This window comes from Eptatretus burgeri, unplaced genomic scaffold (assembly GCF_056783735.1).
Source record: "Eptatretus burgeri isolate ZD-2024b unplaced genomic scaffold, Ebu_testis_v1 Ebu_testis_scaffold_57, whole genome shotgun sequence".
Taxonomy (NCBI): domain Eukaryota; kingdom Metazoa; phylum Chordata; class Myxini; order Myxiniformes; family Myxinidae; genus Eptatretus; species Eptatretus burgeri.
In genome coordinates this window covers 23744-40385 of record NW_028222007.1, presented here as the reverse complement: position 1 = coordinate 40385, position 16642 = coordinate 23744, and the positions used below count along the sequence as shown (strand labels likewise).

The 16642-nt window shown below is 44.8% G+C and overlaps 1 protein-coding gene across 1 annotated transcript; it reads right to left on the bottom strand.

The window, feature by feature from the left end:
- Positions 1-278: 278 nt before the first annotated feature.
- LOC147007661 (netrin-1-like) lies at positions 279-16581 on the bottom strand. The gene is made up of 7 exons (XM_085866626.1): positions 15520-16581; positions 13749-13926; positions 6981-7163; positions 5520-5669; positions 5278-5328; positions 4983-5060; positions 279-2277 (listed from the first exon to the last, which is right to left on the bottom strand). Exons 1-7 carry the CDS (start codon positions 16408-16410, stop codon positions 1943-1945), a joined length of 1866 nt encoding a protein of 621 aa, XP_085722752.1. The 5' UTR covers positions 16411-16581; the 3' UTR covers positions 279-1942.
- Positions 16582-16642: the final 61 nt, after the last annotated feature.

Sequence of the window (16642 nt, the reverse complement as noted above, 5' to 3'; positions counted from 1 at the left end):
TCCTGGTCAATGATCCATTCCTTGATTGTGATTGGATGTAATTTTTTCTCAATGAATAAGCTGAGCACACAAAGTCAGGCTGAGGAGCTGGGAAACTGACGTCATTATACTCCACTCACAGCCATCGGTCCTCTTCATAGTCCTTGTTCCTGCGTGTCAACATGTCACATTTACAGGCATCCGTACATGGATCGCAGGCACTTTGAAGTTTTCTGCATTTACAGGAATTGTTGCCACATTGGGATCATTGACATCCACAAGTAACTCACACAGAGGAGTCAACATCTGAACTTTATTTATTCAACAAAAGCGAAGGAATCAACATCAGAATTGTATAGACTGAACAACAGCCAAGGTTTATCGACTGCAAGTCAAATAAAACAAAGGATGAAAAGGTGTTTGGACACCATTAAAGATGGCGGTTCATCACCACCTCGGGTCCATCCACACTCATGATCTTTTCTACCCTCATTATCCCTCTCCAAGCCCACCTCCCTCATCCTCCTATCCTTTCCATTCCTGGTTTACTCCTCCAAATGTTTCTCCACTCTGCGATTTGTGCGTTTCTCCCATTTCCACCCTCTTCTTGTTCTCTCATCTTCTGCTCCGTTCTGTTTTCTATATCTAGCTCTTCCAAGGTGTCTCGACTTAAGTGTACAAAATGACCACAAACATACAAACCAGGATGAGGTTTTTAACTCACAAACACTCCGAACGAGTTTAACACAAGGGTTCATTCAAAAGATCAAACGAGAGAGAGACTCATGACGGACGGTCGAACCTTAAAATTTTCAACTTTATAATTAGGTTGTGAAATATAAAAGTGTTTTATTTATTTATTTCACTCTCAACCGCTCTTTGCATGTCCTGGGCTCTTGTGTCTCGTTCGTTGAACTTTTTGAACGCCCTCAAAATAAATCAGCAAAACATAACAAATTTAATTTTGCTTCGATAACAACAACAAATTAGTTGTTGCGATACCAACAACAAACTATTTGTTTCAATAACAACAAACTATGTTTACAGAACAAAACTATTTATTTCCATAACAACAAACAATTTGTTTCCATAACAACAAAGGATTTATTTCCATAACAACAAATGATTTATTTCCATAACAAACGATTTGTTTCTATCACAACAACAAACGATTTGTTTCTATAACAACAAACGATTCGTTTCCATAACAACCAATTATTTATTTTCATAACAACAAACGATTTATTTCCATGACAAACGATTTATTTCCATAACAACAACAAACTATTTGTTTCCATAACAACAACAAGCAATTTGTTTCTATAACAACAAACTATGTTTACAGAACAAATTTGTTTCCATAACAACAAAGGATTTATTTCCATAACAACAACAAACGATTTATTTCCATAACAAACGATTTGTTTCCATAACAACAACAAACGATTTGTTTCTATAACAACAAACGATTTGTTTCCATAACAACCAATTATTTATTTCCAAAACAACAAACGATTTATTTCCATCACAACAAACGATTTATTTCCATAACAACAACAAACGATTTATTTCCATAACAACAAACTATTTGTTTCCGTAACAACAAACGATTTGTTTCTATAACAACAAACGATTTGTTTCCATAACAACCAATTATTTATTTCCATAACAACAAACGATTTATTTCCATCACAACAAACGATTTATTTCCATAACAACAACAAACGATTTATTTCCATAACAACAAACTATTTGTTTCCGTAACAACAAACGATTTGTTTCTATAACAACCAATTATTTATTTCAATAACAACAAACGATTTATTTCTGTAACAACAACAAACGATTTGTTTCCATACCAAAAACAAAGAATTTGTTTCAACAACAACAAATTGTTTTTGTAACAACAACAGACTAACTAACTGCACGGGTACTAACTAGTTACTGGTTGTGGAATCACGTTCTAGGTATTTTCACACATCCAACCGTCGTATTGGAACCTTTCCAGGTTCTTCTGCAAAGTCTCATCCCAAGCTACAACCACCGCACCAGCATCTAGTGTGTGCACTTGCATTTTGGCAACGATTGAGCGTACCAATTTACCCATGATTAAGTACTTCATTTTAGGGTACAAACGAGGAGGACACGAGCAAGCCAATCGCTCGTTAGAGAAGGAAAGATCGAAGTACATGTCTGGGTATACGCTTTTCCCAGCATCCTTGTACACTGCCTCCAGAACCATGACGTAGAGAGTCGACTCGCTCAAAACATACTCAATCAGCACCTTGACCTGTATCACTGCAGACAAGAGAAAAAATAAGTGATGAGGAAAGTTGTATCTCTGCCTTAGGTCCTGGAGCTATGCAGCTCAAGTCAAGTACTCACGACGGTGTTCAACGGCCGACAATATGTTGCCTGGTGGGTAAGAGACAAGACGATCTCCACGTAGGCTTAATGTGGCGCGAATCGCATTTGTCAATGGAACGACCTGCCAATCAGCCGGAAGACCTGCCGATAGGCCGGCGAAGCCTGTTGGTGAACCGCGTTGAGGAGCACAAGGACAGCGGACCCAAAATGCCCGTTCAATGGATAATAAGCCAAATTCCTAACCACGATGGAGCCCCGCTTCTGATGACGTTTTCCATCAAGCAGGGGTTAATTCACACAGAAAAGGGGGAAGGGGAGAAAGCATACACTTGGGCGGGGAGACTGGAGCACACGTTTTATTACAGCGCGGCGACATCGCGCTGTTATATAATTGGCTATTCTGTCCTGTGTCTTGTCACACTTATTGTTGGGTGAATTGTGGGCGGAGATTGCCGGGTGGATTGTGGGCGGAGATTATCGGGTGGATTGTGGGCGGAGATTGCCGGGTGGATTGTGGGCGGAGATTGCCGGGTGGATTGTGGGCGGAGATTGCCGGGTGGATTGTGGGCAGAAATTGCCGGGTGGATTGTGGGCGGAGATTGCCGGGTGTATTGTGGGCGGAGATTGTTGGGTAGATTGTGGACGGAGATTGCCGGGTGGATTGTGGGCGGAGATTCTCGGGTGGATTGTGGGCGGAGATTGCTGGGTGGATTGTGGGCGGAGATTGCCGGGTGGATTGTGGGCGGAGATTGCCGGGTGGATTGTGGACGGAGTTTGCCGGGTGGATTGTGGGCAGAGATTGCCGGGTGGATTGTGGGCGGAGATTGCCGGGTGGATTGTGGGCGGAGATTGCCGGGTGGATTGTGGGCGGAGATTGCCGGGTGGATTGTGGGCGGAGATTGCCGGGTGAATTGTGGGCGGAGATTGCCGGGTGAATTGTGGGCGGAGATTGTCGAGTGGATTGTGGGCGGAGATTGCCGGGTGGATTGTGGGCGGAGATTGCCGGGTGGATTGTGGGCGGAGATTGCCGGGTGGATTGTGGGCGGAGATTGCCGGGTGAATTGTGGGCGGAGATTGCCGGGTGAATTGTGGGCGGAGATTGCCAGGTGGATTGTGGGCGGAGATTGCCGGGTGGATTGTGGGCGGAGATTGCCGTGTGGATTGTGGGCAGAGATTGTCGAGTGGATTGTGGGCGGAGATTGCCGGGTGAATTGTGGGCGGAGATTGCCGGGTGAATTGTGGGCGGAGATTGCCGGGTGGATTGTGGGCGGAGATTGCCGGGTGAATTGTGGGCGGAGATTGCCGGGTGGATTGTGGGCGGAGATTGCCGGGTGAATTGTGGGCGGAGATTGTCGGGTGGATTGTGGGCGGAGATTGTCGGGTGGATTGTGGGTGGAGATTGCCGGGTGGATTGTGGGCGGAGATTGCTGCGTGGATTGTTGGTGGAGATTGCCGGGTGGATTGTGGGCGGAGATTACCGGGTGAATTGTGGGCGGAGATTGCCGGGTGGATTGTGGGCGGAGATTGCCGGGTGAATTGTGGGCGGAGATTGCCGGGTGGATTGTGGGCGGAGATTGCCGGGTGGATTGTGGGCGGAGATTGCCGGGTGGATTGTGGGCGGAGATTGCCGGGTGGATTGTGGGCGGAGATTGCCGGGTGGATTGTGGGCGGAGATTGCCGGGTGGATTGTGGGCGGAGATTGCCGGGTGGATTGTGGGCGGAGATTGCCGGGTGGATTGTGGGCGGAGATTGCCGGGTGGATTGTGGGCGGAGATTGCCGGGTGGATTGTGGGCGGAGATTGCCGGGTGGATTGTGGGCGGAGATTGCCGGGTGGATTGTGGGCGGAGATTGCCGGGTGGATTGTGGGCGGAGATTGCCGGGTGGATTGTGGGCGGAGATTGCCGGGTGGATTGTGGGCGGAGATTGCCGGGTGGATTGTGGGCGGAGATTGCCGGGTGGATTGTGGGCGGAGATTGCCGGGTGGATTGTGGGCAGGGTTTATGCGGAAGAGCGACGTTTTTTGTGTTGAATAGTTTTCTGTGTGACGCCGGAAGTTGATTTTCTGAGCAGGAAGTGATAATCTTCCTGTTCCGTTAGTTGTTGACGCGCAGCGTTGTAACTGTCGTTCTTCATTGTTTTTTTTTTGTTTTTTTTTGCACGTACGTTATTTATAGCACGGTGACATCGCGCTGTTATATAATTGGCTATTCTGTCCTGTGTCTTCTGTCACACTTATGGCCTCGTACGCCCCTTTGATCTGAGGGCTATAAATAGAAATTTGTCCAACGTCACAACTCTTCCCATCATGCATGCTAATTCACCGTGTCTACATTTAAATTTTATAACCGCAAAATTGTTTCATCATTCTTAACCGAGACTTTTACTGCCCCCAGCCACGCGATATCGAAGTATTCGCTTCTTGTTATTGCAGGAGTTACACCACACTTAGAATAACATGTATTATTTAATAACTACTCCAATCTACCTGCCATTTTACCCCCAAGACTAAATCCCTAACAACATCAACATTAAATGGCCAAACAAGCCGAGTTTCAGTCTGGGAAAAACACAGAACCGCCCACTGCAGAAAGCAGTATCAGCTGCGACACCGCGAACCGCACAACCCAAAACTTACCAACGACTCCCTTGCAAAACTCTTCGTAGTCCACATCCACCACGGATTTCTGCATCGTGCAGTGATTGCCACAGGTGTCTGCTCAAAGGCACACATGCACATGTATCACACACACACACACACACACACACACACACACACACACACACACACACACACACACACACACACACACACACACACTGATGGGTGCAGATAATGATGATGATGTTGATGATGACGATGATGACATCTACGATAAGGATACTGATTAACATTATGAAGAAACACTTTGATGGAGTAGTGAAGAACCCACCGGTGGTGTTGTGCATCTCAGAGTCGTGTCCCCCAGTAACATCGTGAATGGCTGAGGGTGGGTAGAGAGTCAGGTGGAACAATTTGATGAAGGACATTGTTCAAGCAGAATCAATGAAAGGTTTTGGTTGTTTTGTGCAGATTGAGAAGCATTTAAAAAGGTATAAGGTTTTAGTGTAAAGCATTTAGCGAATAGGAAAGGTGTATTAACCATAATGTGGAGGGAATTGGCAGAGTACGTACGGATGCAGGGAGTGATGGTTGAGTTTTGTTGTTGATAACCCTCCGCACATTGGTTGCACCTCAGACCATCAAATCCATCTTTACATTCGCATTGCCTGGTAAGTTGGTTGCACGCCTTGGATCTTGATCCGACTGGATCGCAGGCACACGCTACCGAGGTACACGGAGAGAACACTCAATAGGTTATTCAAACAAATACATATTCGCTGGTTTTCGATTGATTCACGGTTACAGTTTGCTGGGATTCATTCACAGTTACAGTTCGCTGGGATTCATCCATGTTACAGTTGGCTGGGATTCATTCACAGTTAGAGCTCGCTGGGATTCATTCACGGTTACAGTTCGCTGGGATTCATTCACGGTTACAGTTCGCTGGGATTCATTCACGGTTACAGTTCGCTGGGATTCATCCATGTTACAATTCGCTGGGATTCATTCACAGTTACAGTTCGCTGGGATTCATCCATGTTACAGTTTGCTGGGATTCATTCACAGTTACAGTTTGCTGGGATTCATTCACAGTTACAGTTCGCTGGGATTCATTCACAGTTACAGTTTGCTGGGATTCATTCACAGTTACAGTTCGCTGGGATTCATCCATGTTACAGTTGGCTGGGATTCATTCACAGTTACAGCTCGCTGGGATTCATTCACGGTTACAGTTCGCTGGGATTCATTCATGTTACAGTTCGCTGGGATTCATTCACAGTTACAGTTCGCTGGGATTCATTCACGGTTACAGTTCGCTGGGATTCATTCACGATTCCATTTCGGTTACAATGCCACCAAATTTGGATGACATTAGGACAGGGTCGTGATGTTAAATTATAGAGGTCATGCAGGTCGCGTGACCAAAAGTGTGTCAAAATGGCGGACTTCGTAAATATTTGGGAAAACCACATAAATTCCTTCAAAAACCTTCCTCTCCAGACCCACCAGTCAGAATGCTACCAAATTGTGGTTCCAACGTGAGGTCAAGGCCCAGATAAGCCACAGATCCAGTAATCCTATTTTAAAATACTTCAGTACACCGCCCTTGAAGCTGGTTGCATGTCAACATGTACAATTCTAATGGAAGAGACGTAATTACTTTTATAAAAAATGTTTTAAAAGTTTTTTTATCTTGAAAAAATAGACCGAAGTGAACACACAGTCGTATTAAAGGATTGGCCTTTAAAACTCTTCTTAAATCATCCTTATGAAGGGTTCAAACAAACACACAAATACACACTGTGTTTCATAGAGGTAGATGTGATGACAAAATCTCAATGGGCCGACAAATGGATAAATGTCAAACACTTAGTGGAGGGAACAAAAGTTTTCTCAATGCAGTAATTTCGGACAACGTCCGAAAAACTCACCCCACAATGGATGGATGAGCCTTTAATAATTCCTTGGTTCTACCTCTACCCGATACTGACCCCATTCCCCATGTGGTTCCCCCATTACTCGAGTACTCACACTTGCAGGCCTCTGGATGATTGATATTTTGCCCTTCGTTTCGGTAGAATCCTTCGGAGCAATACTGACAATGCGATCCGACCGTGTTGTGTCCGCAACCGATGCACCGACCACCATGTCCGGAGAGCTTGTACAACGTCGGGTCGAACTCGCACTTGTCTGAGTGATCATTACAATTACACGCTGTAGAGGTATGAGTGGGAGAAACGAGAGGATTGTGAGATTACAATGAGAGGTACACGAGGAGTCGCACAGTGCAGGTACACCATTGAGATCACAGTTGTGGGGGAGCACAAGTCCATCGACTCAGGGATAGTTTGTTGGTCATGATTGGACGGAACGCAATCAATTATTTTATTTTATTTTCCATTCTCTGCCTGTGGTATGTCAATTTAATATAATATTTTGAACACGAATCAGAACATGAATGACAACACGGAACTGCAGTTTAACAGTACTTTGGCTCTGATTTTAGCAGATCGTATGGAATCTCAACCCCATCGTACATGCACACAGAGGAGAGTAAGGTCATCTATTTACTCTGTCTGCCTGTCTGGCATTGAACCAAAATTAAAAAAATCTTTCAAATCAGGAAACTTCTGTTTCCTTCCTGAATGTCATAAAGGACACAAACAACAGGCACAAATACTAAATGTAACGAGTCAGATAAGGTGGTGTAAAAGACGCTGCGTCAACAGCTGAAAACCTAAGAAATTTGATTATTCTCCAACCTTTAAAATTATTATTTTATTACCTCGGCCACCGAGAGTGAACGGATGTTATGTTTTCACCCGTCTGTCTGTTTGTCTGTGAGCAGGACAAAGTTATGGAGAACTTCAGATTAAACTTGGTGGACAGGTTTTGTCTCCACCCTGAGTGTGGTTGCAGTTTGCGCATTGAAGGTCTAAAGGTCTGAAAAGGGTCTCGAGGGTCTGAAACAGGGTTGTTCGATATAGTCCTTGAGCTCGACCCCAAAATTTCATGGATTGGTACCACTTGGGGGGAGTAAAGGCCACTATGATTTTCTGAAAGTACATGTTCTATAGTTTCAGAAAATTCCCATAAGCCAAGGCTGGATCCACAGCTTAATTGTAAAAATCGGCCTTTCAACGCAGGCGTGTGCGTTCGAATTTGTTGACAATTGAGGTCAAAATTTTGGGGTAGGGGAAATCAAAAATGCAATAACTCGATAAGTAGAAGGAATAATTTAACAAATGACCACTCATATTTTTGCTAATCAAATGTGTTTTTAATTAAAATTAGTTTTATGCAAATTAGGTCATTCTCAAGGTCACCAGAGGTCAAAAGGTCATCACTTTTGGCAGGTGCCTAAAATCTGGATACCCATTTAAGAAATCACCATAAAAACATCCAAACGTGGCATTTCCTGATTCAAAATGAGTCTTATTATAGCTGAAGGAGCTCAAAACCATTTAAAGAAAACAAAATGAGGTTATCCCTATCAACAGAGACAGGACATGGAATAATTGCGGACATAAATTTCAAAAGAGGAAAAAATGTTCGATTTGGTGTGGGGAAAATGAAAAATGCAATAACTCTACGAATATACAGAATTATGATCCAAAAGACCTTTTATTTTGCTGATTATTGTGGCTTCTGTTGCACAAACAAACAAATGTTTTATGCAAATTAGGTCATTACCAAGGTCACTAGAGGTCACTTTTGCAGACAGCATGTGTCGCAGGTCATCATCGGTCATTGCTCAAAATACATGTATAATTTGCTCGTAGGACCAGTTTCAGTCAGGTGGTTTTTTTGTTTTTGCTTTTGTTGCCAACTCCATCTACAGGTTTCTAAGTGAATTAATTGGTACTTTTGTTTTCTAGCTCATTAGCAAAAGAAACCACTTGACATTTTGACTTTTGACACCTGTCATTGTAATATAAAGCAATGATTAAATCATTTCTGTTGTGCAAGACATGAAAGCAATGATTGCTGGCATTATTCGGAGGATGGAGTCATGGTAAGTGAGTTAACCTGGTGAAATAGATGTAGAAATGTCAACGCAGTTGAGATTAGGGCCGACTTCCAAGGTCAAGAACACATCCATGTACATGTACATGTATTTCAATGTACATTTCTCTGTCTCTCGTCTAAATCTTGCAGATTGCAGGATGTTAATTCAGGAATTTGATGTCAATATGCCACAAGATTATGATGATTCTTCTCAGCATGCATCTTTTAACCCTTTAGGCGCCACACATAATTGATCTTTTTACAGGTTTTCACAGATTCTGACATTTTTGACCATGGTTAGGTTTTTCCTGGAATGAGATATAAAAGGTTGAAGATGATGTACTACAAGTGTTATTATTTTTCTTATTGAAGAAACCGTCAACAAAGACACCCAGACACCAGGAGGAACAAAAGGGTTCAGCCTTAAACCAGGGGCAGTTAGCAGACACTACCTCACTGCAGAATATCGTAGTTCATTTTTACACATGCTCAGGGAGGTCACTGGAACACGCAACTTCACGTCGAACACTGGTCATCCAGATCTTAGCAAATCTCGCATAAAGAAGGATGAAAAAGATGTATTGTCCTTGATTGACATGCTGCAGAATAACTGGATCAATCCCTTCAGCACTGAGACCTCAGATCTTGTTAGTATTTCCACTGGGATGGCTGCTCCAGAAAACATCACAAAGGACCTGTTGGAAGCTAAGGCGAAAGGTGAAAAGGCCTCCAAGGAATTCCGAGAAGACCGAATAGAATGTGAACCTGCAAAGACAAAGTTTTTTGCGCCCATAAAAAAGCAAAAGCTTAAGACATTCAGTGACATGATTGTAAAGAAGAAATACCAGGTTGCTGAACGACAGATTATTCTCAAAGCTGACCGTGATCTGTTTGCCAAAATGATCCTGATTGCACAGACTAGACATCTGAGTACGAAGGATGTTTTGGCACATCAATTCGGGCCAATACCATGGGCAATTGCCACACCAGAGGGCACACTGAGAAAAACAAAAAAGTCTTCATTGATGGATAGTTTGAAGAAGGATTTGCAGCCAATAGAGTCAATTGACAGAAATTCTGCTTGCATAATTGATGGAATGGCCTTGGTGCAGAAGATGAATGCAGATGGTATGACATTTGCTGAGTTATCTCAGATGTTGCACAGGATGGTGCTGAAAAAGATGCAGAGCGAGTTAATCGGGGGTCTGCCAGCGGGACAACATTCAAGGCTATTGCCCAAGGACAGAGGATTAAACAGTGGAGAAAGTTCCTTCGTACGTCCGAAAAAAAGAACCAACTCATTCAATTCCTTGCAAATGAATGGAGCAGCACAGACCAACGGGAGAAGCTAACAAATAAAGAAATGTTTGTTACAGTTGGAGAAAGGTGTCAGAAGCTCTCAATGAACTCGGTTGGTGATGTTGAATGCCTTAGGTCGAGTCAGGAAGAAGCAGACACAAGGATGCTGTTGCATGCTACGCATTGTGCAAAATCTGGTTTTTCTGAAGTCGTGATCGTGTCTGAGGACACAGATGTGTTCGTTTTATGTTTAGCATTCTCCTCCAAAATAGCATGTCCAATCTATATGAAAAGTGGCACAAAAACGTGCATCCAGTACTATACACTGACATTCAGAAAGTTGCAACCATAATTGGTCATGATATGTGTGACACACTTCTGGGACTTCACGCCTTCACAGGGTGTGATCCGGTTAGTGCATTTGCTGGCAAAAGCAAGCTTTCCACTGTAAAACTAGTCCGCAAAACTAACGAACATCAAGAAACGTTGAAACGCTGAGGTTCCATTTGGGATTTGTCCACCGACCTCTTCAACAGTCTAGAAGCCCTTACTTGCCAGATATACTGCTCAGACTCCAAAGCGAGAAGTATCAATGAACTACGTTTCAATCTGTTTTGTGCCCGGAGAGGTGAGTCAGAATCATGGCAGCTTCCCCCATGTTCAACGTCCTTACTAAACCACTGTAAGAGGGTGAATTATCAGTGCGCAATATGGAAAAGGAGCTTGGAGGCAATCTCGGAGATTCCCCCACCCATTGGAAATGGATGGAAGATTGAAACTGAAGATCTGGTCATTGATTGGAGTGACGCACCACCTGCCCCAGAAGCTGTTATGGAACTTCTCTCCTGCACTTGCTCGAAAGAGTGCATTGAGGAAACCTGCACTTGTCTTCAAAATGTGCTGCAATGTACATATATGTGCAAATTGACCACTTGTTCAAATCAGAAAGGCACTGAGGATGAGTTGGTGACTTCGGGAGATATCGAAGGTAGAGATGATGAAAGTGACGATGATGATGACGACGATGCAAGCGATAGCGATTAATCACAAGTTTCAGGTGTTACATTCTTCTCAGTAACAAGTGAGTCGCCTGCTCCCTGACTTGCAATTGCACTGTTTTCCACTTATATTTTTGTAGATGTGTGAAAGTTGCGAACCTCGTAATATGCACTTTGTTCATAGGTTGGGGTTAAAATAAATGTTGTACATATGTTGGCCTGAATTACTGTCCCAGGAATAAAACGTTTCGCTTGTCAATTTTATGATTTGTGGTTTACAGGACATGTGGAAGACGCTCAATGGCGAGGTTCACGGTAATCCCAAGACTATAACATTTTGACCTCTGATGACATTGATAAAAGTATTATGAGCATAAGATACATTCCAAATGATAGAACTATTTCCACAACAGAATAAGTGGTCAGTTTTGACTCACTAAATTCCATGTTTGTCATTTTTACGGTGATTTCTTGAATGGGTATCCATATTTTAGGTACCCGCCACAATGATGACCTTTTGACCTCTGGTGACCTCGGTAATGACCTAATTTGCATAAAACATTATTTGTGCAACAGAATCCACAATTATCAGCAAGATAAGTGGCCATTTGGATAATAATTCCAAATAATAGTAGTCAGTAGTGTTATTGCATTTTTCATTTTCCCCATCCCAAATCGCAAATATTTTCATCTTTTGATATATATGTCAGCAATTATTCAACGTCCTCCCTCGGTTGATAGGTATCACCTCATATTGTTTCCTTTAAATGGTTTTGAGCTCCTTCAGCTATAATAAGACCCATTTTGAATCAGGAAATACCATGTTTGGATATTTTTCGGTAATTTCTTAAATGGGTATCCAGATTTTAGGCACTCACCAAAAATAGTGACCTTTTGACCTCTGGTGACCTTGAGAATGACCTAATTTGCATAACAAATAATTATAATAAATAAAACTTTTGATTAGCAAAAATATGAGTGGTTATTTGTTTAATTATTCCTTCTACTTATTGAGATATTGCATTTTTGATTTCCCCTACCCCAAAATTTTGTCCTCAAATTCGAACGCACATGCCAACATTCAAAGGCCGATTTTTACAATTAAGCTGTGGATCCAGCCTTGGCTAATGGGATTTTCTGAAACTATAGACCTTGTACTTTCAGAAAATCATAGTGGCGTTTACTCCCCCCAGGTGATACCAATATCTTGTCTTGCTCATGGACTAATACGCTCACCACCAGCGACAAGCGGTAAATCGACCACAGACATGTGGTGGATTGATGTTCTTAAAAAGGTGTATTTTTGATCGATATCAGTGATCGATCTGATCACCGTCACCCAGTTTGTATCTTCAAACCTAAAAAGAACTTCCATTTTACCCACACTGACCAAAACTGGAAGGAAGTGACGTCTTCACCTATTTCTGTCTGTCTGTCCGTTTGTCTGTCTGTTTATGTGTTAGCAGGATGTCTCAAAAGGTTGTGGACGGACTCGTACCAAACTTGCTGCGTGGATAGCTTATGGACCAAGGACCAATTGATTTGATTGTGGTGAAGATCCAAATCCGATTCCGGATTTTTTTTCAGCGTTTCTTTACCAGTGAGCGATTCGGGGTGGGGGGGGGCAGGGGGGGGTGGGTGTCAAAACAATATATTTGATATTTTTTGGACTGTATTTAATGTGTATTCATATCACCACATTGTGATTCTCCATTTCAAATCGCTGACGTTCTCTTCGTCTTCTTCTTCGAATTGAATGCTGCGTAAGCTCCACTCCCCCCTCCCCACCTTTTCAAATTGCCCATGTACTTAATTAAATACTCAATGGGAACCCGAAACACCAATAATTATATAAAGAGAAAAAACATGCGGCGAATATGGTGATTTGATCGCCACAGGTTTGACAAGTATCAATATCCTGTTGAACACAGAGGGTCGAAAATGTTTCTTCGGGGAATAGAGCTCTCAAGGGCTGGAAGGGGTTAAAGGGGTCTGAAAAGGTCTAAAACGGGTTCGATGGTTGAAGGGTTGAAGTTAAGGGCCGAAATTACGAAAGGCGTTTACTGAACGTTTCAATAACACACGTGTCACCCTGAAACGATGACAAAAACAAACATCGTTGGACATGCATGGATAATTACCCGGTTAAACAGCGATTTATGAAGGGAGATTAACATCCCTAATAGTTGTGCGCTGCCCTATAAACAGCCGATTAGCCTGTGAAACCCCGCCCATATCTCCTGTGTACAAGCTATGGTTCCCACATGTTCGGCATTCTGGGTAATCTATGTTGAAGTGATCGATGATGGTTGTTGAAACATCGATCATGGTTTATGTTTGTGTTGTTCACACTGTATAAAATTAATGAGTGGCTCTCCTTGATTATATAATTATGTTTGCAGATCTGGTGACGTTATTCAACTCCTTCCATACCCTTCCTTATATGGGAAATAATTAATAATTATCAAACCACAACCACCCAGGTCCAACTCACCGAGGCACACGTGTGGGTCCCGTGGGGTCGCCCGCTTCCACGGTCGGTCTTGGTGGGAGTCTGCGCAGCGCTCGCAGTCGGTCCCCGTCGTGTTGTGCTGACACACACACTCGCGATGTCCGTCGGTTCCAAGCAAGCATCTCGAGGCATGTCCGTTACATTCACACCTGGCTTCCACCTGTACAAGGGTCATCAACACCGTGAGATAACGTCAAGGGTGATCGATAAATCCGGAACCTGACACATGAACACAACCAATAACATCAACCCTCTGTGCGTTTCCACAACAAAAATATCTAATAATATAATTATATAATACCATGAACTTTTCCGGTGAACAATCGCCATTGTTAAGAGGAGGTTCAAGAAGTTCTACGGAACAGATACAGTGTAGTCCAAGACCACTTCATGAACCTCAAGAAAAGGTGGGATCCCATCCACGGACCGTGCCTGTGGCTCTGGGTCCTCGTCATGGGCTCCAGAAACAAGGGGGATCGTGTCTGTGGAACCCGCCTCGGGTCCTCGTCATGGGCTCCAGAAACAAGGGGGATCGTGTCTGTGGAACTTGCCTCGGGTCCTCGTCATGGTCTCTGGAAACAAGGGGATCGTGTCTGTGGAACCCGCCTCGGGTCCTCGTCATGGACTCCAGAAACAAGGGGGATCGTGTCTGTGGGACCTGCCTCTTGTCCTCGTCATGGTCTCCAGAAACAAGTGGGATCGTGTCTGTGGAACCCGCCTCGGGTCCTCGTCATGTACTCCAGAAAAAAAGGGGATCGTGTCCGTGGAACCCGCCTCGGGTCCTCGTCATGGACTCCAGAAACAAGGGGGATCGTGTCTGTGGAAAAAATCCTCGGGTCCTCGTCATGGACTCCAGAAACAAGGGGGATCATGTCTGTGGAACCCACCTCGGGTCCTCGTCATGGACTCCAGAAACAAGGGGGATCATGTCTGTGGAACCCACCTCGGGTCCTCGTCATGGACTCCAGAAACAAGGGGTATCGTGTCTGTGGAACTCGCCTCGGGTCCTCGTCATAGACTCCAGAAACAAGGGGGATCGTGTCTGTGGAACCCACTTCGGGTCCTCGTCATGGACTCAGCCATATTACTTTGCAACTTCCTTGCTCGACCCACTCGGACTGACGAGTCATAACTGTGTTTGTCCTGTTTGTGGTGAACACACAAACACCGTCACGAGATTATTTATTTATTTTGTACGCTAAGAGCGACGTGACAAAAAGGAAACGAGAACACCAACTTGAGGTCCCACCCAATGCGTGCGTCGTGACGTCACCATATTGACACGTCACGACGCATCCAGACAATTTACGTGCATCTGGCACGCCTTTCGCGCCACGTGACGTCACGGTTGGCTGTCTGGGATCGTCTCATCTCGTCTGGAATTTCCGTCCTTTATTTAATTTATTTTACCTTATCCATCAATGTCGGGCTCGTGGAGAGGAGTTTGTGCAGACATTCTCGGAGACTTCCGTGGACACGAACATGAATTACACGGACATAATAGTACACGGTGGACAAACACTTCGGGTAAATGGGGTTTGAACCCCGGTTTGGTCTCATTCTCACTCTTCAGTAATTTCCCCGATCCTGCTCTTTGTGATTAAAAACACTCGAACACCTCGATTACAAGTCGACAGGACAGCCGGCTTAATGTCTATATTTAATGACCGATGGTTCATTGTTGTCATTGTTATTGTACTAATGAAGTTATTATTATAATTATTAACGTGTGAACGGAGAATCCGAAACTCACCCGGAAATCGGAGACCGCGAAGAAACTGGACGAGAATCCTCGATCGCGCTTCGTCGGGTCGGGCTCTCTCCGTCGGAAGACCACCCGGATGTCGGTGGCGGTGACCCAGTCCTGCAGGGCGGGACTCGAGTCGAAGCGGGACGCCGAGCGACCTGATCCCAACGTGTAGAACTTGACGGCTCCGCCGAAGAAGGCTCCGTCCCAGGGTCTTGAGCAGAGCACCTCGGTGTCCCGTCCCCGTCTCACGGCGGTCTTCGTCGCACGTCCGTAAAACCCGAAACAGTCTTTCGAGTAGAACTGGAGGGGCCGCCAGGTGTTCCCGAAGTCCGAGGATTTGTAGATGGCCGTGCCTTCGGGGTGCTGGGAATACGTGCGGATGTTCCTTGTGATGGCGAAGACGAATCGGAGACTCACCGAGGTGATCTCGAACCTCTTCCCGAGCGACAAGGACAGATTCACGTTGTTGTCGTCCGCGGAGGACTGCCACCAGGTCTCCTCGTCGGGGTCGTGCAGGTCGGTCAGATAGGCCGCCGGGTGGGACAGTTTGGGGTCTTTGGCGTCGCATTGGTAACACGTGATAACCCTTCGATCGTCGTCGTCCTTCTTTTCGACCTTCTTGAGCCTCTTCAAGTGGCAGAAGGTCTTGGAGGGATTGTCGCAGGTGCTGGTCGCGGTCACGGACCGACCGAACGCCACGTTCTCCAAGTCCGGAGCACAAAGGAGCGGGTTCTGGAGATCGTCGTAGCATGAGGGACCGGCACGGGTATCTGCTGGGGGTGGATCAGCACCAAGCAGGACCTCCCTCCCCGGAGTGTGACGGTCCTTCAACACGGACACCTTGCCACACGACGCGCTCCGCAACACCAGCAGACACATCAACATGAACATCATCCCTGTGAGTTATAACTCCAGGACTGTCCTGTATCGGGGTTCAGGGGGGTTCGACCGGGACAACTACGATTCACACAAAACCACCAACAACAAATCGAAAACTCCTCCAAATGGATTCCGATTTAACTTCTCTGCTTATATCCTTTGTCCCCAAATGAAGCTCCCCCTCCAAAGGCAGAGAAACGCCTCCAAACAAACACGTGACCGACATCACTCCGCCTCCAAACAAACA